General features: G+C 33.8%; 2 protein-coding genes across 4 annotated transcripts; one reads left to right on the plus strand and one right to left on the minus strand.

Annotated features, from left to right (window-relative positions):
* Positions 1 to 9001: 9001 nt before the first annotated feature.
* On the plus strand, positions 9002 to 16544 carry LOC112008755 (uncharacterized). Its single transcript, XM_024041091.2, has 11 exons — positions 9002 to 9272; positions 10294 to 10466; positions 10585 to 10763; positions 10851 to 11762; positions 11871 to 11948; positions 12237 to 12507; positions 12601 to 12800; positions 14107 to 14183; positions 15582 to 15683; positions 15887 to 16073; positions 16190 to 16544. The coding sequence occupies exons 2-11, from the start codon at positions 10295 to 10297 to the stop codon at positions 16277 to 16279; spliced, it is 2268 nt and encodes a 755-aa protein (XP_023896859.1). The 5' UTR covers positions 9002 to 9272; position 10294; the 3' UTR covers positions 16280 to 16544.
* Positions 16545 to 17422: 878 nt separating this feature from the next.
* Positions 17423 to 24127, minus strand: LOC112008744 (uncharacterized). 3 transcript variants are annotated; one of them, XM_065774098.1, is made up of 10 exons: positions 23834 to 24125; positions 23342 to 23408; positions 21127 to 21333; positions 20294 to 20394; positions 19732 to 19785; positions 19366 to 19629; positions 19231 to 19293; positions 19020 to 19088; positions 18886 to 18931; positions 17423 to 17881 (listed from the first exon to the last, which is right to left on the minus strand). In XM_065774098.1, the coding sequence occupies exons 3-10, from the start codon at positions 21308 to 21310 to the stop codon at positions 17820 to 17822; spliced, it is 843 nt and encodes a 280-aa protein (XP_065630170.1). In that variant the 5' UTR covers positions 21311 to 21333; positions 23342 to 23408; positions 23834 to 24125; the 3' UTR covers positions 17423 to 17819. The 3 variants fall into 3 exon arrangements, with proteins under 3 accessions (XP_065630170.1, XP_065630168.1, XP_023896843.1); XM_065774096.1 differs by lacking the exon at positions 23342 to 23408 and having other exon boundaries at positions 20294 to 20385; positions 23834 to 24127; XM_024041075.2 differs by lacking the exon at positions 23342 to 23408 and having other exon boundaries at positions 23834 to 24124.
* Positions 24128 to 25404: the final 1277 nt, after the last annotated feature.

Consider the following 25404-nt stretch of genomic DNA (forward strand, 5'->3'; position numbering starts at 1 on the left):
GTTTGTTTTGGCGCCCGTTACTTGTTTGGAATTTTTTGGCGCCACATAAATTGGTAAAATACGTGTAGATTTTGATTAGATGTTTGGACAGTAAAAGTGCATGCACGTACGATTGTTTTATATTTTTCCTTTTTTTTTTTTTTTTGATAAACATATTTTACCTATCCACCCTTGAGGGTAAATTTTTTCAAGTTGAAAGTATAAATTTTAAAAAATAAATTTAAAGGACAATATTTAAGGTATTATATTTAAATTTTATTATTTATATTGTATTTTATTAAAATATTAATTTTAAAAAATATTTTTCTTTCATTGTATACAACAATGATTATAGTTACTGGAAAAAATAAAAAATTTATACAATTACTCCTCCACTCACGAGATGCATAAATAAATGATAATAAAAAAAAAACTAAATGAAAATTTTACACAATTATTACTTATTAAATTTTTAAATTTAATTGACTAAAATGTGATTTAACACACGAAATTAAACAAAGACACAGCCAAACCTCAAAGCAAAAAGACTGGCCTAAACTATACATTCTTGTTCTCTAAAAAAAGAAAAAACCAAAAACCAAAAACACTGCATCCTAGGTTGCTGCTGCATTCATAGGAGTAGGGAGAAATTTGACATTGTAGAGGTTAACGAATTTATTGCTAGTACATAATCCGTTTCAAGCTGGATTTGGGTGTAACCCAGAGTCGAGCAAGTCGCAACCTAGAACGAAAAATCTGAAGTTTAGTAACTAATTATACCCTCAACACATCCCTATCCTATGTTTTTAGAGGAAAAGTTAAGAATTTAAATACCCTACTCATTGTAACTATCAAACTGTCAAATCTTACTTGGGCTTTAGTCAGGGAATTCATTGGTAACAAGGGGCCTTCCACTAATGACTAAAACGACGCATAGGGCCACCAAGCATGAAGCAACTAATCCTGGAACCTATATTTAATGGTTTGGCCATCACCTGTTGCCGTTTAGGTTCTAGAGTAGCATGTTTTTGCCAATAAGAATTGCACCCCAAGTATGGGATATTCCGCGAAGTTTTTTGGCAAATTCTTAAAAAATAGAAAGACAATTATTACATTTACATAGTTTGTACACATTTGCATGAATAATTTACAATATCGTATACTGTTAATACCGTATACTGTTAATACAAATATGTGTTATACACGTTTATTTAATTTACAGTGTTCGTGAATAATGAATATAAAAGCACAATTTTTCAAATCAATTTTTGAAAAGTGACATTGTTGATTGTAATGTGCACTATGCAACTTTATAAGGAGCTTAAATGACTAGGGAGTGTAATTTTAGACCAACTAAACTTGGTGTTGCTCCACAAGAATTCTCATTTAAGTTGGCCTTAATATGATTAAAAAGGAAAAAAAAAAGCCCTTATAAATGTTTTACGTTTAAATTTTAATCATTCTTTAGCGCCATAAACTTTCTTGCCTTTCAAAATTAAAATTAAAAATAAAATATAACAATAATGTGTTCATAATAAAGTTCTTTTTCATTCAGTCTTAGATACTTCTAAATAAGTTTCTTAAAAAAAATATATATATATATATATATCTAAATAAGATTTGTGAATTTTCTTTGTACGAGACAAAACAAGGATCAAGGCCAATCCAAAAAAGGATGGGCTGTTAAGTTAGCCCGTTGCAATTAATTTATAGAGATAGGTTATCAAGGTCAAACCTCTTATTCTTAATGACTCTACTTAGTGATTGTTAAATAAAAGAAAGACTTTCCATGCAACAACTTAATAGAAGAATGATAAAAGAGAAAAGCAAAGATTCTTATTAAAGGTCTTCCTTGGTTTGGCTGAGGATAGATGATTCTCTGGATTACACGTTTCTCAGGGTACAGCTCTTGGTTCTTTTCTCTCTCTATTTTTTGTTCTTTTTTATGATCCCCCTCTTAGTGGAGCTTCCTTCCTTTTTATAGTAGTTAGGGTTTCATCCTAGCCCTTCAATTGGGCTGCTACGGATCCTTGCTAAGATACTTGTCCCATCAGTGCCTTACTGGTATAGTAGAGTGGGTTGCAAGCTGTAAAAACACTATTCAGAAGTCATTCTGCCATTAAATGTGATAAGCTGAGTTGGCACAGTGTATTTAATGCAGAAGTGATGAGTGCTTTATCAGGAAGTTTTCTCCTTCATTTGCGTGCATGCTTCTATTCTCTTCCTCGGCCACCTATCATGTTGGTTCTAGGTTGGGCCCCAACTCCTCGAGGAGAAGTTCGCTCCTCGAACTGAACACTTTATTCGACTTTTAGCATTTGGTTGCCTCACCTGGGCTGGGCCTAATCTGATGAAGAGTAAGGCCCAATTGTCTCTTCAGGATGTTCTTATGCCCCGTACGTTTGCTTCTTGGACTTCTTCCTCCCACATTCTCATTGTTTTCTTACGAGTATCCAAACAATATTGGGATAGTTTGTATCTCTTTATTTTTCCTTTCGTTTAATATTCTTTTTCTTTATTGAACTTTTAAAAACAATTATTTGAACTCTTTTTCATATGATAATTTATTAAGCGATGGTGTTAAGTCTTGGACAAGTTGGACTTATCTATTTCCAAATGCGGAAAGAATGCCATTTAGGGAGTAGGTAGTAGGAGTAGGACCGTAGGGCTCTATGACTTTTATAGGAGTACCATTAGGCCACTGCCCTGAAAACTTAAAAGCATGCGTACAGACCATTGTTTTGGACCCATGCCAATTTTTGTGCTATGATTTTTGTGCTCATTACAAAAAAAAATTGGCATGGGTCCCATGGTTCGTACCCATTGGATGCTTATAATATACCAGCTTCGCACGCAATGATCACCAATAAAATTTATCTACAAATTAATTTAGGAAAAAATTATTTAAAATTTTCAAGTATTTTTCTGTATAAATTTTGTATTTATTGTATTTTTAACATGCATATTAAATTTTGTTCAAATTAAATATTATTTATTATTTGATTAATAAACATATTTTTTACATACAATTTTAAATCATAAAAACTTGAAATCTTAATATTAATTAAATAACATTAAAGTTGAACTTTTTGAAATTTTGCAAACATAAATAATATAATAAGAACATGTAATTTAACGGTTAAATTTTTAAAATTCACACTCAATATAAATATATTTAAGGAGTTTGAAGGGAATTTTTTTTTTAATACATAGCTTGGGGGTGAGGGATTTAACTTGGATGACATCAGAAGATAGCTAATCAACGCAGTATAAGGTTTTTGATTAACGCGTGTGAAATTGAAGTAAAGTATCCTAGGAGTGTAATGGAGTATATTAAATTCAAACACACATGGTCCGTTTGGTTCCCCTAAAATATTTTCTGGAAAATACCTATTTTTTGGAAATGCTATTTTCCGAAAAAGGAAAATATTTTCAAGTGTTTGGTTGTATTATGAATATTGTTGTGGAAAATATTTTCATGTGTTTGGTTCTATTAGGAAAATGCTATTTTCCTACAATTTTTTCACATTTTCTCAGCATCCAAACAAATTTTATTACAAAAAATTTCAACATCATAGCCAATTCAACAACAAATTCCAGCAGCAAATTCCAACAATTAAAAGCCACAACCACCAAAACATCACCACCACACCACCACAACAACAACAACAATCAGTTCATCAAAAAAAAAAAAAAAAAAAAAAAAAAACTGAGAGATCGAGGAAGAGAGAGCGTGGAGGCGATGGGTTGGCGGTCGAAGGCGATGGGTCTGGTTCGTGGATTGGCGAGCTCGAGGAGGCAATGGGTCTGGGTTCGTCGGTTCGTGGGTCGATGGGTCTGGTTCATGGATCGGCGAGCTCGAGGAGGCAATGGGTCTGGGTTCGTCGGTTCATGGGTCGAAGGCGATGGTTCTGGTTCGTGGACCGGCGAGCTCGAGAAGGCGATCTGAGTCTCGCTCGCCGATCTAAGGTGATCTGGGTTTGGTTCGTGGTCTCTCTCGTCGGTCTGAGTCTCGCTCTCTCTCTCTCTCTCTCTTTCTCTCTCTCTCTCTCTTCGTGCTCTCTATTTCTTTTCCGAAAAATTTCATTTGAAGTGAAAATGAAACCGGAAATCATTTTCACCCATTTTTGGCATCAATTTCGGTCAACCGGAAATATTTTTTAGTTTGACCAAATTTGAAGTAACAACTAAACACCCAATTTTCCGATAAATAATTTTCGGAAACTGTTTGAAACCAAAACAAACGGACCCATAGTTACATTTAATTTAGCTGTCTTTGAAAATGGTAACAATGTTTGTACTTTATTGCTCAACACAAACAAATGTTTAAATTTAATTTGAGAACTTATTGTAAGGCAGTGTGTGTCTTATTTTATTTGTTTTGTTTTGTCTTAAATTTGTGGTTTTATTTTTACAAAGTGAACATGAGTTCAAATTGCTTACCTTCGACTTATTATAAATATAAAAAATTTGAAGTTTTATTATTATTATTTATAAGATATTTTTAAAAAATGTCAAAGTAAACCCTTACTTTTCTAATTTGATCATATTAAAGCTCAAAATAGTAGTTTTCAAAATATAAGTGTGGGAGGAACGAATCTTTTCCTAATTAGGTATTGTCTGTTTTGGGAATGGGCATAAGGTCGATGCTACCCTCACAGATTTACTTAATCTCACATCAAGGAAAGATGTCTTCCACCCTTGCTTTATAAGCATTAAGCCCAAGGAAGGGTGTATCAATTATGTGCAGTGCATGATTGGTACATCCCAAATGTGAGCTCATGCTTATATGCTGCGGATGCCGGTGTGGGATTAAGCAAATCCGTGAGGGTCTTCATCCAAAGCGGACAATACCTGATTAGGGAAATATCACAACATTTTCACAATAAATTATAAATGATTAGTTATTATTATTTATAATTTGAATTTACTATAAAAATTACTTTTTTGCATCCTAATAATAACCCATAATAACTTACTCTAAATTCTTTGCAACTCACAATATGAAAAGTGGTCATCATCAGTACAACAACGTAGAGACAATACAGTGTGGACAAGCCACCAACCAAATTATACTAGGAGATCATTTGAGATGGGGTGAAATTTTTAACTTATTTGCAATTTTAGCTTATTTTTGCCATTATTCATATGTCTCATTATACTTTTTGATACTATTTAGTTTTTTTTTTTTCAACACTTTCAATAAAAAGTTTTTAATTTCAACTAAATAAGCTATTTCTAATCAGATCCTAAGATTATTGGATAAGCTAGAATTGGTATGTCAAGATGTTTTCCCTAATGAAAAACAACTACAGCCATTCACTTGATCAACAGCTGAAACCGGAATAAAAAAAAAATTCACTTTCCATAATATAGCCCGAAGAGATACTAAAGAATTGCACTAGGCATAATATTTAAAGAATGAAAAAAAAAAATCCTGAAAAATATAACTTTAGAGAGAGGGGAAAAAAAAATTTCATGTAGTATATACATGATAAAAATTAAAAAGAGATGAAAAAGAAGAAGAGAATAGGAAAGATATATTTTTTATTTTATTTCTTATAACATTTCACCATCTCTCTTCTATTTCATTTAATAATTTCCCTCTTTCAGTCATTGTCAAAGCCAAACATTACTTTAGAAATGCATATTGCATGACCAGATAAGGTTTTTTTTATTTATTTATTTGATTTGATTTGATTTGATTTGATTTGCATGATCAGATAAGTTAATTCCTGGTCCAAGACGCATCTAAATTCTAAAGCACATTACAAGCTAAAAACAAATTAAAATATAATGAATATGTAACATATAAATCATATGACCATAACTTTACTTTGTCATAAAAAGTGGTAGGCTCTGCTATTTAATTACCAGACAAGATAAAAACGTAAAGATGAGTTTATAAAAGCATAGATTCTCACATGCTAAAAAAATTATTCAACATTCCACTCACACATCTCACAACTTTCTTATAAGTACTTTGCCCAAAAAAAAATCTTATAAGTAACTTTTTTATTATTAAAAAAGTGGTTTCTCAGCTTTGTTAAATTAATTCAATTTCAAATTTTCAATCCGTAAAATAGGTTGAAAACTCCACGTAAAGTGGTGGTTGAAAATTGAGATATTTTAACGGCACGTTTTTCAAACCTATTAAAAGAAATTTTTTTTTTGAGTAAACTATTTTTTATAAGTTTCATTCGTTTGAAAATTCGAATAGTGGGCTTCACTATTATAATAATAAAAAAAAAAATCTTATTATTGGGGTACTTTTTTTTTAATTTTTTATTTATGGGTATTATGGGAGTACTTAAGTTTGTGTTTAGTGAATGATTATAAGTTAATTTTGTGCTTATTTTATGAATTGTTTGCAAGTTTCCCATCACTCTTTACTTCAGTTAATTTTCAAATTTCGTTTCAGTCCTTTTTTTTTTTTTTTTTTAATGAACGACGATAGCATTAAAAACTAAACACCAAACCTAGGTTCAGGGCATACCCTGTTGAAATACATTCCATTGAGGTCTCCCTCAAACACATCTAAAATGTCCACAGGTGGACTATCATAACTAAGGAAATCAGCATTCAACCTAAAGCTCATCCTAGCTAAGCCATTAGCACATTGATTAGCTTGCCGAAAGCAATGCTTAATACGGACATTATGGAACTGTGAAATCAGATGCCTATAGTCATCTAAAATAGGAGATATAACATAATTAACATAACCTGTATTTTGGAGCACCTTAACAATGGACTTAGCATCCATTTCAACTTCAAGACAGTGGATATTTAGGTTGCAACACAGCTTGAGACCCTCACGTAGTCCCCACAGCTCAGAGGCAAAACTACTAGTGATCCCAATACGCTTGCTAAATCCAACTATCCACTGCCCATCCTCATTTCTTACCACTCCCCCACAACCAGCCAGACTATTAGGCTCACTGCATGCCCCATCCGTGTTCAACTTCCTCCACCCTTGCTCAAGTCTCTCCCAACAAATGCTCCTTAAGACTTTGCGTGTTTGCGATCTTGGAGCAGCCACACAATGAAGATACTCCTTAGCTTGATACACAATATCCATTGCCAATTTTGGACTCCGATCTTTCATATTGAAAACGGTATCATTTCTACTCTTCCAAATGGTCAAAATAGCAAAAGGAAACACAATTTTCCATGGAATACCCGAACCATGCAACTTATCGTTCTTCCTTACATTCAAAGACAGCCAATCCACCAAATTAACATACTAAAACTCATGATTAGAAGTTGTGATCCCTAGTTGGTTCCACACATGTTTCAAGTGGGAGCAATCCCTCAAGGCATGCAAGATAGTTTCACCCCCATTGCAGCACAAAGGACACATCTCATCTTGAACCACTCTTCTTCCTAGACAAACTTTAACATCGATACTATTGTGGGCACACAACCAAAGAAACATTTTAACTTTTGGCAACATGCCTTCCAAATCCAACTAGCCGAAAAATTAGTAGCATCAGAAGGCTCCATAGCAATACCATATGCGCTTTTGACATTAAATAACCCATTGGATGACCCAGACCAAGCCAACTTATCCAAGCCACCACCTAAGGTTGAAATGGGAATCACACAAATCAATCCCTTAACTTCATCAGGTAATTCAAATGTTAGCTTCTCCCAATCCCACCCCACATCAAGCATAAAATATTTAATTTCCAAAAGACTGGCTTTTTGAGAAATAAGTCCTTGAATCAACTTCATAAGGGAACCCCCATTAGTCCAATTGTTGTGCCAAATGTTCAGAGTACTATTTTTTGTCACAAGCCATCTACACCCCTTATTAAAAGTTCCCATCCCTTTCTTCATAGCAACCCATGTTGAGGAGCAAGGGAGTTTATCTAGATTTGTCGCCGCTCTCCTTCGTTGGTTGCAATACTTCGACTTCAAAACATTTACCCACGATGCCTCCCCTTCCGTATGAAATCTCCAATTAAGTTTGGATAAGGGAGCTACATTCCTACCTTTGGCTGTTTGCTGCCCCAATCCCCTTTCCTCCTTTGATTTTGTCACATTTTTCCAACCAACTCAATGAATCTTCTTAGTTGATTCTGTAGACCTTAAAAGAAAGTTCCTATTCACTCTATCTAGCCCATCCAGAACCCTTCTTGGAAGGTAAGAACACTGCATAATGTACGAAGGGATAGCAGCTAGAGATGATTGAATGAGCACTCTCTGGCCTGCCAAGGATAAAAGGTTTGCCTTCCACCCAGATAATTTTTGCTTTACTCTATCCAAAATAAAGTTATAATCATTTTAGTCATTTAATTTTATTTTTGTTCATTTCAATACTCTAACTTTTAAGTTTATTCAATTAAGACTTTTCCATCGATTTTTGTTATATACTGTGGTTAATTTTTCAATTTTATAAATGTTCTTCAAATTTTTTAAATTAAAAAATTTAATTAATGATTGAAAAATATTTTTTAGATTTTTTTTTCAAAAATTTTTAACAAAATTTATTGAAAATGGTTTAATTGAATAATTCTGAAACTAAAAAAAAGATTGAAATGAAAAAAAATAAAGTTAAAATACAAAAATAAAACGTAAAAAAAAAAAATTAGGAGATTAATTTTACATTTTAGTCAAATTTTTTTTTAAAAAAAAATCCATTCCCGAACCGGCGCTTAAATATAAATATCATCAAACATTTAATTCAGTCTACCAAACCCCACCGTAGTCATCACCAACTGAACTTTTAAGATGAAAGGCCTTTTCCATTTTCCAAAACAAAGAGTAGTACAAAATAAAGCACAGAATTGATTATTTGATTGGACAATCAAAATGTAGTGATTGATGGAAAAGAATAGGGCCATTAGACCATCGCCACGTGGTAGAAGACCAAAAGTTGACGAAAACTTGCAAATCTTCAGAGGGCAACATGGTAATTTCATGAAAGTCCGTACGGATTTTGAAGCACAAATGGAATGGAATATCATACATCAGCATGCGCTCGTTTCCGCGCTTCAGAGAAAGTTCTCAGTTTTTCATATATATATATAGACTATAGCTTCTCTTCACTGACTCTGCCACCTTTCTCTCTCTCTCAATCTTTCATTTCAGTTCTCAGAACCATCACATCACAAATTTCACTATGTATAAACCCTAGGAGCCATTTCTTTTTCTTTCTTAGCTTATTTTCTCGAGAAACAAACGCTGAAACTCCCGTGCTTTTTTCACGTCTCAAAGACGTGGAAAAGAAAAGAAAAGAAAAGAAAAGAAAGAATCTGAGGATCGTTGATCGTACAAACTCCGGTTTCGAGGTGAGGAGATGGTGTTCTCTGCAAACCTTTCTTTCTAATCTCTTTGAATCTTTTCTTTAGATGTATATGGAAAAAAAATGAATTCGATCAGTTTCTCTGAGTAAAAATCTTCTTGAATTTAGTTATTTATTTATAGAATCTGATGAAGTATTAGACTAATTTACACATGCACTCGATCAGTTTTGAGTTCATTACTTCACTCTGTACCTTGCTTTGGAGTCGGTGCCATTTGAGCTATAAAGCTCTTTAGCTCAATTTTTATTTATTTCTTTGTTTAATAATAATAATAATAATAATAATAATAATAATATTTTCAAGAAAGAGATTTCGTTGAGTTGTTGATAGTAAATATTCTATATAATTCCTTTACTTATCAAATATATATATTCTAAAATTCCTATGTGTGTGTGTGTTCTACAATTCATCTTGACCTAGGTTTGGATAGAGGTATTTGAAGATTTGGATTTGGATTTCAATTTTTAGTTAAGATTATGTGAATAGAGAATGAAACAACAATTTATTTTCTTGATGAAAATTTTGGAAGGATTTGAACTTTTTAAGAATATAACTTATAAGATGTCACTTCAAATCCATAATATAACAAGTGTTTTTGTTTAAGCAAAATCTCCGAAGCTCACATCATCGCGTGTTCTTGAATCTTGAATTTATATCAAACAAGTTGTAGTAGCAATTGTTCTTCGAAATCCTTGATTTTAAATCCTCAAATCCAAATGTAACCTTAATAAAAAATCGATAAGCCTTGCTTGATTAATTATGATTATAAAATTTCATAGCATTTAAATTTTGAATTAGAATCTTGACTCTTTTTTTTTTTTTTTGATAATTAGAATCTTAGACTCTTGGAGGTGGTACTCCGAAAGATTTAGTAGGGTTTTTTATTTTTTGGCATGCTGAATAGGGAAGATAGTAAAAGATGCAAAACTGTTCCTTATATACTACACCTTGAGTTATTACTTAAAATTACTGAAATTTATGGTCATGTACTTTTCTGTAAAAACAGAATGGGTGCAGGGAGGAAGACACAGACACACACATTGAAGGAGAATTCTCAATCTCTGATTTCGAAAAATTCTAGTACAACCGCAAGGAATCTAAGGAAGAGCGAACTACGCGGTGTTATCTTTGGTTGTAAGCATCACACAATCAAAGAATGTTTGTCCAAACAATTGTTCGGTTAGTTGACTAGCACCTCATATTTGTTGCACACATTAAGTTTTGTGTATGTTTAGAAAATTATTTGCGTATACTGTTTGACTAATACTAGAAAAATATTATTCAAATTCTTGAACAGGATTACCAGCTCTACATTTCCCTTACATAAGGAATATTAGTGCTGGTTTGCCACTTTTCTTATTCAATTACAGTGACAGAAGGCTTCATGGTATCTTTGAGGCTGCAAGTCCAGGACAAATGAATATTAATCCATATGCTTGGACTGATGGTTCAGAGTCTACCCCATTTCCTGCACAGGTATTGTATGCCATTATACCACTCTGTCAAGTATATTATAGTCAATGAATGGAGTTCATATATTTTATGTTGTTTGTGCTTTTTAAGGTCAAGATTCGAATCCGTAAGCAGTGCCAGCCATTGCTAGAAGATCAGTTCAAACCTATAATTGCTGAAAATTACTATGAACAAAGACTGTTTTGGTTTGAACTTGACCAGGAGCAAACAGACAAGTTGATATCCTTGTTTTCAGCTTCATCAGTCACTGTGAGTACTTCCCTCCCAAGCAATACACAGAAGTGGAGCAGCCCATTCAAAACTGTCCAAGAAAGTGGCAACTTTAGAACACCTTCATTAGAATGCAATGCTCATCCAGGCCAGGCCAGAGTAGAATGGGAATCTTGGGATGCTCCTGGTTTGTGCAGAGTCCCAGCTCTCATTGGTGAGCTGGAAAGTGGACCATCATATCCATCACCGAAAAAGTGGAGTGATTTGTTTAGAGCTTCAAACACTCATTCTACGGGAAAGGTCCAGGAAGCTGCCACCATTGAGACGCCTGCACTAGAATGCAATGCTCGTCCAGACCAGGCTAGTGAAGAATCAGAGTCCTGGGATGCTCCTTGTCTGTGGGCAGTAGAAAATCTCATTGGTAAGGATGAGGAAACAACGGATGAGTTTGTATCAGAAATAGATTACAACGAACAATTACACTTCAACCCACGTGTTGATTGCTCCTCAAATTTGGCCATGACGAAGGAGATGTCATCAGAGCATATGCATGCCGAAGACACTGGAATGCATTACAACGAACATTTACACTTAAAACCAAGTGTTGATTGCTCCTCAAATTTGGCCGTGACGAAGGAGATGTCATCAGAGCATAAGCATGCCGAAGACAGCGGGCTACATGGGACACTTACATTCCAGAAGCATAAGATGTCATCGGATGATACCTACATTCCAGAAGCATCAAGGACTTTAGAAACGAAGTCTTCTGAATTTCAGTCTATTGTAGCCAAGGTAATTAGTAATATTTATTCTACTTTTTTTTATTTCTTTAAAATTTTGAATTCCATGTTTATCTAATTTTTCTTTTTACTTGGTATAATGTCTCTGGTGTATTATTAGGTGCTACAAGAAGTCAGTGAGCTGAAGTTATTTCAGTTAAAACAAAGTGAAAAAATCAATTCCTTGGAGCTGTATCTGGTATGTTTCTGATCACAAAGCGTAATTTTCAGCTTAGGCATTTATAATTATCTGCTTTTCTAATTTGTCTGTCTTTAATCTGTTAAATATCCTGCAAGTTATGATATCCTGTTAACTATCCATCGAATTGTTATAAAAAAATTTACAATTTCTTTCTTTAAAATTTTTCTTGCTTTCTTTCTGAGGAACCAAAAAGAGCAAACATAACATTCAGAACATACTTATTTACTTAGATCAATCTCCCTTGCAATGATCCTGAATACATGCTTAATTAAATTGGAAATTTAGGCTGAATTAAAAGATCGGTGCGGACTTGTTACTGAAGAGGAATTTAAGTCATGTGATGAACCTCCTTCAGAACTTGATGAGAAAGTACTTATTGTGGGAGGATATAATGGCTCTATGTGGTTATCAGCTGTGGATTCTTATTCTCCTTCTTATGATCTGATGGAATCCCTTAGTCCAATGAATTTTGCACGATCAAGCGCTGCAGCAGCAAAGCTAAATGGTGAAGTCTACTTGCTCGGTGGTGTATATGGTGAATGTTGGAATGACACAGGTAATAGCAAGGACTTTTTCTTTTAGACTTGTCATTTTTGTGCAACTAGTTGCCTTGTTCACAAATCAATGACAGTGTGGTTCTTATGCGAAGTTGAATCATACAACCCAATAAGCAATCAGTGGGTCAGTCGTCCTCCATTGAATCAAAAGAAGGGGGGCTTAGCAGGAGTTTCTTTGAATGAGAAGATTTTTGCAATTGGTGGTGGAATTGGCGTTGAGTTTTTCTCTGAGGTGCATGTTTTTTATCCAGACGAAGGAAGGTGGATTCCCACTCAGTCAATGCTACAAAAGGTACCTCTTAATAGGGTTTCAAGTGTTTAGTGTTGATTCACACAAGGTTTGCTTGCACCAAATAGTGGCATGATAATACATTCTAAAAGAAAATTACATTTTGATGATAATTTTTTAAGTGAGAACAAATCAAGGATGTCACATGATCCACAATTGTAATTCTATAATGTTTTTATGCATACGGAAAGATCTGTAGTTACCTTTAAACGGAAATGCTGAATTTTGCCAAAAGATGAATAATTCTTCATGCGAGACCTCTCACTGTTAATTTGCATTAGCATGCGAACAAACCATGTGAAGTTAATGTGATGGGGCCATGGAAGATTGGTCTGCCATTACTTTGCAAATAGACTTATTCAAGAATTATTTTGTGGGTTCACGTGTGAAGTCCAATAGAAGTAAAAGTTGTATGCATTTCAAGGTCTAGGTATGAGTCTTTTAGGTTAAAACAGTTTTTAATTTGGGTTTTTATTTCATCAATTATGGTCAATTTTTATCCAGGGGCAAATCTGTAATTTATGCAATTTCATGTAATTTGAAGGTATTTTGGTAATTGAGTTGATCTAGAATTTTCTAGGAGATTCTAAGGGCCCGTTTAGTTTAGAGATAACTCAGTTTTCATAACTCAGTTTTCAAAACTCATAACTCATAACTCAGTTTTTGAAGACACCCATTTGCTGTTTCCTGTTTCCTGTTTCCATTACTCCAACTCAAATTTTTGAGTTTTGAGTGATGGAAACAAGTGTTGAAAACCAAGCCAAATACAAAATTTTTTGTGGGACCCACGTGTTTTGAGAACTCAATTATAAAAACTGAGTGATATGATCCAAAAACCCACTCATCCAAACTGGCTCTAAGTATCTTAGTTTTTATTTATTTTTATAGTCTTAAGTTAGTCTTTTATTAAGTTTTTACTTTACTAGTCATAAGACTACTCGGATAAGAAAGAGTCCTTATCTTATATATATTTTTGCTCCAAGTATTCCAAGATAAAATTATTAAGTGTTTTGACTTTTGAGTATTGAGGCATGTTGGCCTTTTTGACTTATTAGTGTGTTCTTTTCTCCCTTTCTCTTTTTGTCTTTTCTTCTTCTCTCTTTTTTGTGTGGTACTGCTGTACAACAACCCCTAAACACTACAAAAACCTCTTTTTTTAATTCTTACAACCTCCCCAATTTGTCCAACCCCTACACCAACGTCCAACCCTATCTATCATTTGCATTCAAATTATTATGAGATAGAAGAATATGTTTTAAGATATTCTGTATGGTCCATCCAACTAAGAATCCTTTTTTACCCTCGTCAGAGATATTTGACTGCTGCAGCAGAAATCAATGGTGCGATCTATGTTGCTGGAGGATATGATGGAAAGGATTACTTGAAGTAAGATGTCATTTTAGTTTCAATATTTGTTTCTTAATGGTCTGTTTGGATTGAGGGAGAGTAGAGTAGAGTAGAATTGGTCCCAAATTAGCCTATTTTCAATCAAATTTACTCTACTCTACTCGCCTCCACTCCCCCTCCTTCCCCCTCAATTCAAACGGGCCCTAAATCTTTACTTATTTGGTGGATGAGTAATTCTTTGCCACTTATCCAAATTAATAAAAGAAAAAGAAAAAAAAAAGGGGGCTGTGGGCATATACTTGAATTCAATCTACTGTGCTATACTTGAGTTGTGAAGAATAGTTAAAATATAAATATCCCATGTGTCTGAAATATAAGCCAATGCTGCAGACATAAAAAAAAGACATAAATCTTGTTTGGGCCTTTTCATTTATATGTGATCTTGATATTAGAAAAGCCAAGATCAGCTGCAACACTGCCTTGGCAGCTTGGAATTTCTTCCAGAATAGTTGTAAATAGAAGGCTATGCTATTTTCATTTACTAACAATTGCTCTTTTTTATTATTATTTGTTTTGTTTTCATTTGAGGGGGTATTATTGATATGGTCTTAATTTCTTTGTAGAATGTTTTATTCTTGGATTTTGCTCTTTTGAATCCTGAACTAATAAGTTTTCGGTGTAATGCAGGGGAACCTTACACTTTTGTATTTTTGAGCAGTAATTTGATACATGATTGTTTGGATTTTGTATTTGTTTGTACAGATCTGCTCAAATTTATTTAAATTCTAGAGCAATATATATACCAATTAATTTGTGATGGCTGTTAGCCCTATAAGAACAAGCTTCTACCTCATTACATTATTTCTTTTATTATCTATCCCTACATAAAATAGGCATGACCCTTTTTTAGACGAGGTTGAGTAGTCATATTGTCCTGTTATATGACATGGAAAAAATCCGTATCATAAGCATCTCCACCATACGAACCAACTGGTAAGGATAGTTATATTTAAGAATCTCACATAGATTGGGTTTGTGATTGGTTATGGGTATATGTACTCGTTGGGCTTCTCCACTTATTAGCTTAAGCTTTTGAGTTGGATGCTCAAACATGGTGTTAGAGCTTAGATACACCTATCAGGATCCTCTCCATTTCACAATTAAGATTTTATTTTAAATGATAAAGCACTGTGATATGCCTATAGATTTATAATATTGATCTCACCATGATATTGTAAATGATGCGGAATTGGATATACTTTTAAATTTACATTATTTGATCTTGCTATAATATGATTTGGAAGGTTCCCTAATTTAAACTTGATGGGAATAATATGCAAACTCTTCGCTATAAATTATGTCAAGTTATTTACAGATGTGGGGCGAACTTAGGAAATTCCTCCTAATTTCCTGTTTTTAACTACTCTACTATCTCAGCTCAGTGGAAAGATTTGATCCTCGAGAGCAATCTTGGACTAGACTTAAGAATATGTCCGAAAGGAGAGGAAGTCATTCATTGTCTATGCTGAACGAGAAACTGTAAGTTTGACCTCCTCTTATTTTATAACTTACACATCTTTGTTCCATTTAAAAAAAAAAATTATTATAATTGTTTGAGAACTTTTAAATGACTTATAAAATGAAGCTTAACTAGAAAAGGGTTCGCTAAAAAAACAGTATCATATGTTTTGCCTCTTAATGTCTATAGACGTCATTTACTATGGAAGTTTTTCTCTTTGCAGATATGCTATTGGTGGCTATGATGGAGCTAATGAACTTTCATCTGTTGAGGTCTTAGATCCTCGTGTTGGTTTTTGGATGAAGGGGGAGCCCATGAAAGAAACCAGGAAGTATGCCGGTGCTGTTGTAATTGGAGATTCGATTTATGTCATGGGGGGAGTGAATGAAGAGTTGAAATTATTGCACACGGTATGCAAAATGCATCCATCTCCATAGGCTTAATCTTTTTAAATTTGTTCATAGATATATTGACTTCTTTAGCATCCTTCTTTCTTTTTTATAATCTTTTTCTGATATGATTATAGGTGGAATGTTACAAGGAGGGTAATGGGTGGCAGTTGACAAAACTTAGAGGCGTTGGGAAAAGATGCTCCTTCTCTGCCGTTCTGTTATGAGGTTATGGACTGAAAAGAGTATCTTTTTGTTTTGCAAATTTAATTTGTGTGTCAATGGTGTTCATAGTTCACACTTTAGAGTAGTGGTCTATAAGTAGTTCTTACCCAAAAAAAAAAAAGTCTTGTTCTCTCTTGGGAGAAAAAGGTACAAAAAACGCGGATTTGAGACTACCACAAAAGAGTAGGTCTAACTTGAGTGGTTAGCCTGTCAAGTAATATAGCCAACTCTAGCTAATATTCTAGACATATTATGCTGTTCTCTCGTTCGATTTCGTGTTCTTAAATCCAATTTTACCAGTAAGAAGAGGAAAGAGGCCAGAAATATTAATGATGGGCTTTTTATATCGGCCGGAAATTTGGTAAGTTTCTTTCGGTCGAAGCAGTGTTACGTGGGCAACTTTCTTCAGGTTTAGGATCTAGTCAGGTATTAGATTGGGAGTGTATTGGGCTTAAGATAAGCGTTTTCTTGGATTTGATAGCACTATATATCTGATGTGGACTGTTTTTATCAGATTGTGCATCCGGCCCAATCCCATGCTAGCGCTATTCCGCATTCTGGGCTTTGTTTATGACCTTCGTTAATGCTGCTTTTAAAATTTCAACCTCAGCATTTAAAAATGTGACCAGAAAAATTGCAGAAATTGATATAGTAAGGGGTAAATGAGTGTAAAGGAAAAGGATGGTAGACATGATTTTAGAGCATATAATCTCCTGATTCATTAAAATGGTTTTGCGAAGGACACCCTTATCCTCGTATTTCAAGGGGATCAAAGCTCTTTCGGGAGTTTATGGAACCTAAAATGGTGGCTTCAATGGTTGAGGTTGACTGCGTTTTCAACTTACTGGTCATATTTTGAGCTTGCGTTTGGAAAGCTCCAAAGAAGCCCATCATTTTGGACTTATTTTGGAAAGTTGCAAACTAAAAAAACTCTTCTCCCTCCTTTTTTTAAGTACTTAAAAAGTTAAAACAAATAGTAAATAATAAGCAAAACACATCAAATATTTCAAGTCTAAATATTTAAATAACACAAAATGGCTGGAAGCTGCATTTTATACGACCTTTGAATTGGAAGGCTTATCTTAAACTCTTTGTAATTTACCGTGGTTTTAACAATCAAGGAGCTTGACGCAAATGAAAGCGAATTTCCAGAAAATGAACGTGTTGTATGCATTTTCTTAGTCGCACAAGGTTCAAAATCATTTAAGCTGTATCTCCTGTCTGCATATGCAACAAGCATATTGTGCTTAACAATATCCAGCTAAGTAACAAACATCTACAGCTTAAACGGTACATGGAGCATTGACGTTGTTCTAACAGAATGACACCTTCTCAACACGTTATGCTTTATCAATTTATTCCCGGCTCTATAGCCAATTTAACTAACAAGAAATATCAAGTACAGATCACCAACTACACTTGCATCCCCTACCTAGAAAAGGTAAAGACGCAAAAGATGGAAAGAATAACATGACTCTAGAGAAACAAACATCAAACTTCGGAGCTCTCTTAACAACATTACCGGGAATAAAAGGAGCGAGCTCACTGGATACCATGAAATGAAGGCAAGACAGCAATAAGAGGTTCTCCATAACCAACAGCTTCTGCAAACCATAAACAGTTTAAATCAAACAGTTAAAGTCATCACCACTTCTACTCTTATAAAACTCATCCATCAATTTATGTAACAAAATTAAAGTACAGAATTCATCATGAGAAACACATATTCACTGACTTTTAGAGTACGAAATTCTTAGTCTCAAACAAATATCATAAAAATTCTTAATTCACTTTCACTTCACACAGTCAACTTTCTTTTAATTGGTAATTTATACACTCAACTAATGAATTTTGAACCCACAACCTCACCCTCCACCTAAAACTTATTAGAGGAGGTGTCAGTTGAGCTAGAGCTCATTGGCACCAATCCCTTTTTGAATGGCTATACTGCAACAAACACTAGAGAAACCACATGAAAAGCCTAGCTGGCCTGAAGTTTCTTTTCCATCCACTTCACACAATCTGTTGGCAATTACATGAACTGATCATCAAGAATTGTAGTGAATCTTGTAAAACTCTATGGCTGGTCCTTAGAATGGCATTGATTCACATATTACAAGCAAATTATGCACAGTTTCAGTGGAGCGTGGAGGGAAGGAATATATAATTATTAACTATATCCTAGAAATATTAATTTTTTTAATAAGTAGAAATATTAACAATTATATTAATATTTTAAACAGATCTAAGTTTTATATCCTTGTTCATATTCACCCTGAATGTTCATATGACTTATAAACTAGACACTAGTGTGTCTATGTGTGTGCTTTTGTAAGTTACATACATTTGGTGGGTCTTGAATCAATAACCTCACCCTCCACCTTGCTCTTACAAGGGAAGGATGCGTGATTTGAGCTAGAGCTCATCGGTGATAAACTAGCATGAAATTATCATAATGGTTTTCGGCTTATGTATTTCTCCTGGTGCACCTAAGGTGAATGTACTCAAGCGTCAAACTAAAATGCCCCCAAAATTTAGCCTTTGACGAAGTGCTTCAAGACAAAGAAAAAATTTCAAGTCATAAATAAAGAGATAATAGCCATTTTACCTCCCTCATTGAAGAGGATCTTTAAGACTTCTCCAGCAACATCTGACTGCTCAACATAGCAAGAAGAAATCATCATGATAAGCAGCTTTTGAGAAGAAATCACAAAAATAAAGAAACTGAAGCAGATTATTCACCTTCACAGGAAGTTCAGTGCCAAACTGATCCAAATATCCAATAACTTGTCCTTTTTTTATTACACCACCCTGCAAATCCAAGAAATAAGAAAAATTGAATGCGTATTTGTACCTAAGGCCGTGTTCCTTTACTTGTTGGCAAAATAAAATCTGAACACTTTTAGATATACAAAAAATAATTAGACAACAAAATCTGTGCATGCACAGATACCTCTTTACAGATAGGAGGTTGCTTCTTCCCTTTCACAGTTCTACCCCTCCGGAAAGAGCCAACCTGATAAGAAAAATGAATAGTGAGAACCAGGACATATGTATTGGATCCACACTAGATAAGAACACCACATACTGCTGGAGATGGTACTAGGACATATGCATTGGATCCAGAAGCCTCCAAGGCTGCTAATTTTGGAGACTTCTCTACAGTGGTATTCCTGAATGGACTGGTCTTTTCTGGGGAGGATTTTGTTGGTGGTGGTGGTGGGGCAACAGGGGCTGAATCTACCATTGGTTTAGTTGGAATAGGTGGTGGTATTGTTGGCGAAATTCCAGACATGGGAACTTGTGTGGCTCCTCCAATGTTTCGTTTAAGATGCATTTCAAAATCTCCAACCTATCAAAGAGCAATATATAATCAGTTTCAAAATAAGATAATGCATGAATACCTATATGCTAATGCAACCGAAAGCCTGCAGCTGAGGGTATGGAAATTAACCTTCAATTTCAGCTCAGCAACATCTGTCTCATCACAGACCTCTAGTAACAGTGCCTGATTATTTAAAAACAATACGTTACTCAATTACATTTTAAAACATAATGAAAAAAAATGCAAAACATGAAGGCAGCAAGATTCCTAATCGTTGTGAGCCAACAACAAACTGAGAAGTTCAACTAAGAGATGATAAGAAAAAAATAAAATGAACATAATTTAGGGATAATAGTTATGAAAGACTAAGGCGAAGCGCTGAGCATGTGCTTGCAAGGGTTGTAGATTTGCGGGAGTTTGAAAATCATCATATATGAGTTCATCATGCATCAACCTTAGCAAGTTTAGAAGCATTTGAGCTTCACAGAGCATGACTGAAACTATCAATTAACTAAATGACCATTTCATTTTGTTTTTTTTTGTTTTTGTTTTTGTTTTTGGACAGCTTAATAATAGAAAATGTACAGGTAATATTATGCTAGTTTCCGTAGGTCTATCATTAGTCAACACTACACCAACAGATAAACATATGGAGGGAAAAAGCTACCAAAATTTAAAGATTCATTCTAACCTCAAACCCATTAGGAAAAGTAGCAGTTCTTGGAGTTTTCTTCTCCAATGTTCCTTGAGTTTTCTTCTCCAATGGTCCTTGGGTAGTGCTATCTGATATAACTGTTGCATATTAACCATTCAGTTTCACGATGCAAATACAATATGAACTCAGATAATAAAATATTACATATTAGAAACACATATTCATATACATAGGAAACTTCAAACCATCATGGTTTCATGAATACCATGGATATCAAGAGGCAGAAAGGAGGTGTCATGTTTGAAGAAGAATAAAATGCCAGATGTACCCAGATTTCTCAATGATAACAATTATCTTTAGTATGACATATGGTGTATGAATAAAGATGATAAAAAACGACATATGGTCATTTCATTCTCTAGTGTCCAAATTAAAAAATGGAACATATCAGTGCTTGTTCTCAGATGGCTGACGTAAAATTTAGTCACTCCATTATGAATGAATCAATGCTTGTATTCCCTTTTCCTTTTTTTCCCTACGCATAATCACACACTCTTGAGAAATATTTTACATTTTTGGTACTATGCATAGAGCAAGATCACATAGCTTCTGAAACAGAAGCATAATTTATGTATCTTTTTTTTTGGGAGGGGGGAGGGGGGAAAGCGTGCCCACGGGGCAATGCACAAGGGGCTAGGGTAACACTGGGCCATAAGCTCAGTGGTAATTAATTTATATATCTTCATAATTAGTATACAAATAATAATCTTTACTTCTTTGTTTCAAGTCTGCTACAACTACAAAAAAACAGAATATCAAAGGTACTGATACACAAACTCTACATCATTTTGGCCATAAAATAACCTCACCATTGTTAGATGATTCAGTAACTTCAGATATCTTGATAGATGATACTATTGCTCCCTTCCGCTTTGTTGGTGAAAAAACAAGCTTCCCACCAACTGTCAACCCTTGAGTGCACCATTTACTAGGGATGGGCCAGCTGGCATTATATATTGGTACCACACCAGGCTTCTCAAGTAAGGACTGCATATTTGATGTACTCCCTACAGAATCTGGAATTCAAGAGTGCCAAATAAGCATATAAATGCAGATCAAGCTTTGGTAATGGCTCCATGGTTTGCGCTTTGCAGAGTAAAGTGAAAAGGATTATACAAATATGAACATGTAACCAATATATGCCTATAAAGTAATGTAATACTAAGCACAAAATTCAACCATAAATGTCATGTTCAATTCATTAGACTAAAAATGTCAAACAGAATTTCAGCCATCCAAGAGACAAATCACATTTTACTAACTGAAAACATACTATATTTTTCCAGAAAGGGGCACAAGTAAACTTTCACAATTTTTTTTTTTATTTTCCTAATGCCCCAAAGGGATCTGTTTTCTCATTTGAAGTTGGTGGCTAATGGTACTCAACTATAAACAATTTACTCATATTCCTTATAAAACATTTGAAGACAGTTATTAATATGCAATCAATCAAAGAAGCATCCGCTAAGAGCTTATTTATTACTTTTCCAAAAAAGAGCTTTGTAAGGTACATAGAATTTCCAAAACTTTTCTTAACAACTATATAATATAGTTAACAAATAGAACTTCCAAAATTTTATTTGACAAGTAAAAACTTGCTATTATCTAGTTAGCACATAGAACTTCCAAAACTTATGAGAACAAAAGGCAATAATTTTGAGAACCCACCATTAATCTCTCTCACTTAAAAAATTTGATATTTGGTAAATGACTAAAAATTCTAAATAAACCAAAATATATGCTTCATGAGGTTGTGAAAGGTAATTCAAGTGTTTGCAACCAACAAATAAGGAAACCTTTGTTATTTGGTAATTGACATAAAATTTTAAATAACCAAAAAAGAGGTTTTGCTGTGGTTTTGAAATGTAATGCAAATGTTTGCAACGTACAAACAAGGCAGTTTTCCTTATGAACACGGAAGCAATTTTTTTGCATCATTACAATGCAGCTAGCTAGAAAAAATGACAAGAGTTTTCTATCCAAATTAAACATTTATAATCCTCTTACTATTTTTTAGCTCATTAACCAGGAGCCCAATAAATTCATAAAATCTGTACTGTAACTTTGTTCTTCTCACTTATTCATCTACACAGTTCCATTTCCTTCGAAGAAAAAGGAACAAAAAAAGACCTTGAGATTCTTCATTAATTTATATCCATCTAACTTAAGAAAACAAACGCACATATGAGGCATCTCTTTAAAAACAAATCCAGAAGCTCATACGATCTGAATCACAAATTCAAATCAATTAGTTTCTTTTTCTTTTTCTTTTTCCCTTTCATTTTATCATCAAACTAAACAGAGCCAATATATCAGATAGAAATCGAGCTCCAAGCTCAAATCAACCAAGCCTCACACTAACAGGCTAGCTTTCATACAAATAATATCATATGATCTGAATCACATACATAAGCTCTGTTTGGTTCCTAAGAAAATTTTTGAAGAAAGAAATTGTTAAATATCTATCATAATTCAAGGAATTTCGATTCCTTTTACTCTTATTTCATCATTGAACCAAATGGAGGCCAAAATCAATCAAGAAATCCAACTTAAAGCTCAAATCAACCAAACATCTCACTAACTTTCACAAAAAATAAGCTCATATGACCTGAATCACATATGTAAGCTCTGTTTGGTTCCTAAGAAAAAAATGCAATAAAAATCTTAAATGAGGAAATTATTAGTTATCTATCATAATTCAAAGCATTTCAATTCCTTTTTCTCTCATTTCATCATCTAACCTAACGGAAAACAAAATCAATCAGGAAATCTAGTTCAAAGCTCAAATCAACCAAACCTCACACTAGCCTTCACAAAAATAAGCTTGTATGATCTGAATCACATACATAAGCCCTGTGTAGTTCCTAAGCAAAAAAGAAAGAAGATTTTCAAAAAAAGAAGAAATCATTAATTATCTATCACAATTCGAAGCATTTCAATTCCTTTTTCTCTTATTTCTTCATCGAACCGAACGGAAAACGAAATCAATTAAGAAATCTAGCTCAAAGCTCAAATCAACCAAACCTCACACTAACATTCCCAAAAATAAGCTCGCATGATCTGAATCACATACATAAGCTCCGTGTGGTTCCTAAGCAAAAATGCATGAAGATTTTCAAAAAAAGAAAAAGAAAAAGAAATCGTTAATCATATATCACAATTCGAAGCATTTCGATTCATTTTTCTCTTATTTCTTCATCGAACCAAACGAAATCAATCAAGAAATCTAGTTCAAAGCTCAAATCAACCAAACCTAATCACATAAACAAGCTCCGTGTAGTTCCTAAGCAAAAATGCATGAAGATTTTTTTTTTTTTTTTCATTTATAAATGGAATAGTTAATTATCTATCACAATTCGAAGCATTTCGATTCCTTTTTCTCTCATTTCGTTATCGAACCAAACAGAGAACGAAATCAATCTAGAAATATAGTTCTAAGCTCAAATCAACCAAATCTCACACTAACCTACACACACACACACACATATATATATATATAGAGAGAGAGAGAGTTACAGTTGAAGGATCGGAGAGCAGCGAAGGACTCCATGAATGAGAAGAGAGAGCGAACCGAATCGAATGGAATGGAATGAAAAAAAATGAAATGTAAACGAAGAGAAAAAAATGGAGAGGTGGGGAGATAAGAGGGGAAATTTATAGGAGTTCCAGGGGCAAATTCGAGAAATGGATTTTATTATTATGTATGTATGAGAATGAGAGTGTGTGCGAGAGTTAAGTGCAGTTGGGGCGGGGCGATGAAGGTTGTTGAGAGTGCTTTGAAATATCCGTCCACTTTCCTCAGTTTCTCCGCTCTCTCAATTTCGTTTTTTATCCCCTTCGCTAACGTGCGCCTCGGTTTACATGTGCTACATGTGCCACTTACCTTGAAAATTTTTTCAAGTAATTTTAGAGCATGGATAAATGGTGTTCCTATTACTCCCTTGTCCTCTTCTTATTTTATTTATGTAATTTTTTTTTATCTGTTTTTATTTATTTATTTAAGTAGAAATGAGGGTAAACTTTTTTTTTCCCCCTTTAAAATGGAAAAAGTTTAATGGTTTTTCAAGTAGTTAAGGACAGGTTATAGTTTTTTCTTTCCTAGTGGTCCACATCATTTAAATATTTATATGATTTGCCACCATACATCAATAATTGGTAATCATAAAATTATGAAATGGATATGATTTAAAAGAAAGGATATTTTTCCCCCTGATGGAATATAGGACACATCGTTTAAAATTATCATTTTTTTAATAATAGATTACACTTCTAACTTTTACTTTGGTATTGTTTTGTTTTAAGTTCGAGATTTTTTATTTTGATTCACCATAATTAGTTTTGTTTTCAAAATAGTCTTTTCATCTATGTTAGTGACAAAAATAGTCGTCAAGAGAGAAAAAAATGACATTGTTTTGTTGCCATTTATAGGCCATATTAGTGATAGAAGCAAGAACGACTCCTTAGACAATATGCTTTTAGTCTTTTGTTGTCATTTCCCACATGCATGCAACGAAAATAATATGTTAATAATCTTTACAACTTATGTTGTAGCCATCATAATAAAACTGCAACAAGTTCATGTACATGATCCTAATTTAGATGAACCATGAAAATTAATCTGAGTGTTTATGTGTGTATGTTAAGCCATAAGCCATTCTGTTCTCTATCTTTTGTTGTTTGCATTCCGTAGGACCATAGATTCTGGGTTATGTTTCCTGATTCCTAAATCCTAATACCCTTATAATCTGAAAAACTACAACGATTGATGCTGCATTGATGTGACTAATGATTTGTTCTAGGATTCCCATATTCTAGCAAGACTGGGATATTCCTCACAGGAACAGAAGTGAAAGACCAAGAGAAACACACTTCTCTTTATATATTCAATGAATTTCATTAGTTTGCTAGTCTGTCACTCTGTTGTAGAATAAACATGTTTAAGTATATGGGTGATGGAGTATCTGACATGCCGTTAGAGTTAGGGGAGCATCTGGCTTATCGAGCTTTATTACTCTGGAAGCACTTTGATGTAAGTGAGCCAAAAAGATTGTATCCCTTCAATTTCTTTTGTCATAAATTTATAATGA

The sequence above is a fragment of the Quercus suber genome, unplaced genomic scaffold (genome assembly GCF_002906115.3).
Source record: "Quercus suber isolate HL8 unplaced genomic scaffold, Cork oak 2.0 scaffold_86, whole genome shotgun sequence".
NCBI lineage: Eukaryota > Viridiplantae > Streptophyta > Magnoliopsida > Fagales > Fagaceae > Quercus > Quercus suber.

What these genes read in the sequence shown, in the direction of transcription:
- LOC112008755 (XM_024041091.2), top strand. Translation starts at nt 10,295, where the DNA reads ATGGGTGCAGGGAGGAAGACACAGACACACACATTGAAGGAGAATTCT. An exon ending in CTCAGTCAATGCTACAAAAG is followed by an intron (nt 12,801 to 14,106) that starts GTACCTCTTAAT and finishes TACCCTCGTCAG; the next exon opens with AGATATTTGACTGCTGCAGC. An exon ending in GATGGAAAGGATTACTTGAA is followed by an intron (nt 14,184 to 15,581) that starts GTAAGATGTCAT and finishes CTACTATCTCAG; the next exon opens with CTCAGTGGAAAGATTTGATC.
- LOC112008744 (XM_024041075.2), bottom strand. Translation starts at nt 23,867, where the DNA reads ATGGAGTCCTTCGCTGCTCTCCGATCCTTCAACT. An exon ending in TCCTAGTACCATCTCCAGCA is followed by an intron (nt 19,294 to 19,365) that starts GTATGTGGTGTT and finishes TTTTCTTATCAG; the next exon opens with GTTGGCTCTTTCCGGAGGGG. An exon ending in AACCTCCTATCTGTAAAGAG is followed by an intron (nt 19,089 to 19,230) that starts GTATCTGTGCAT and finishes TTGGATTTGCAG; the next exon opens with GGTGGTGTAATAAAAAAAGG.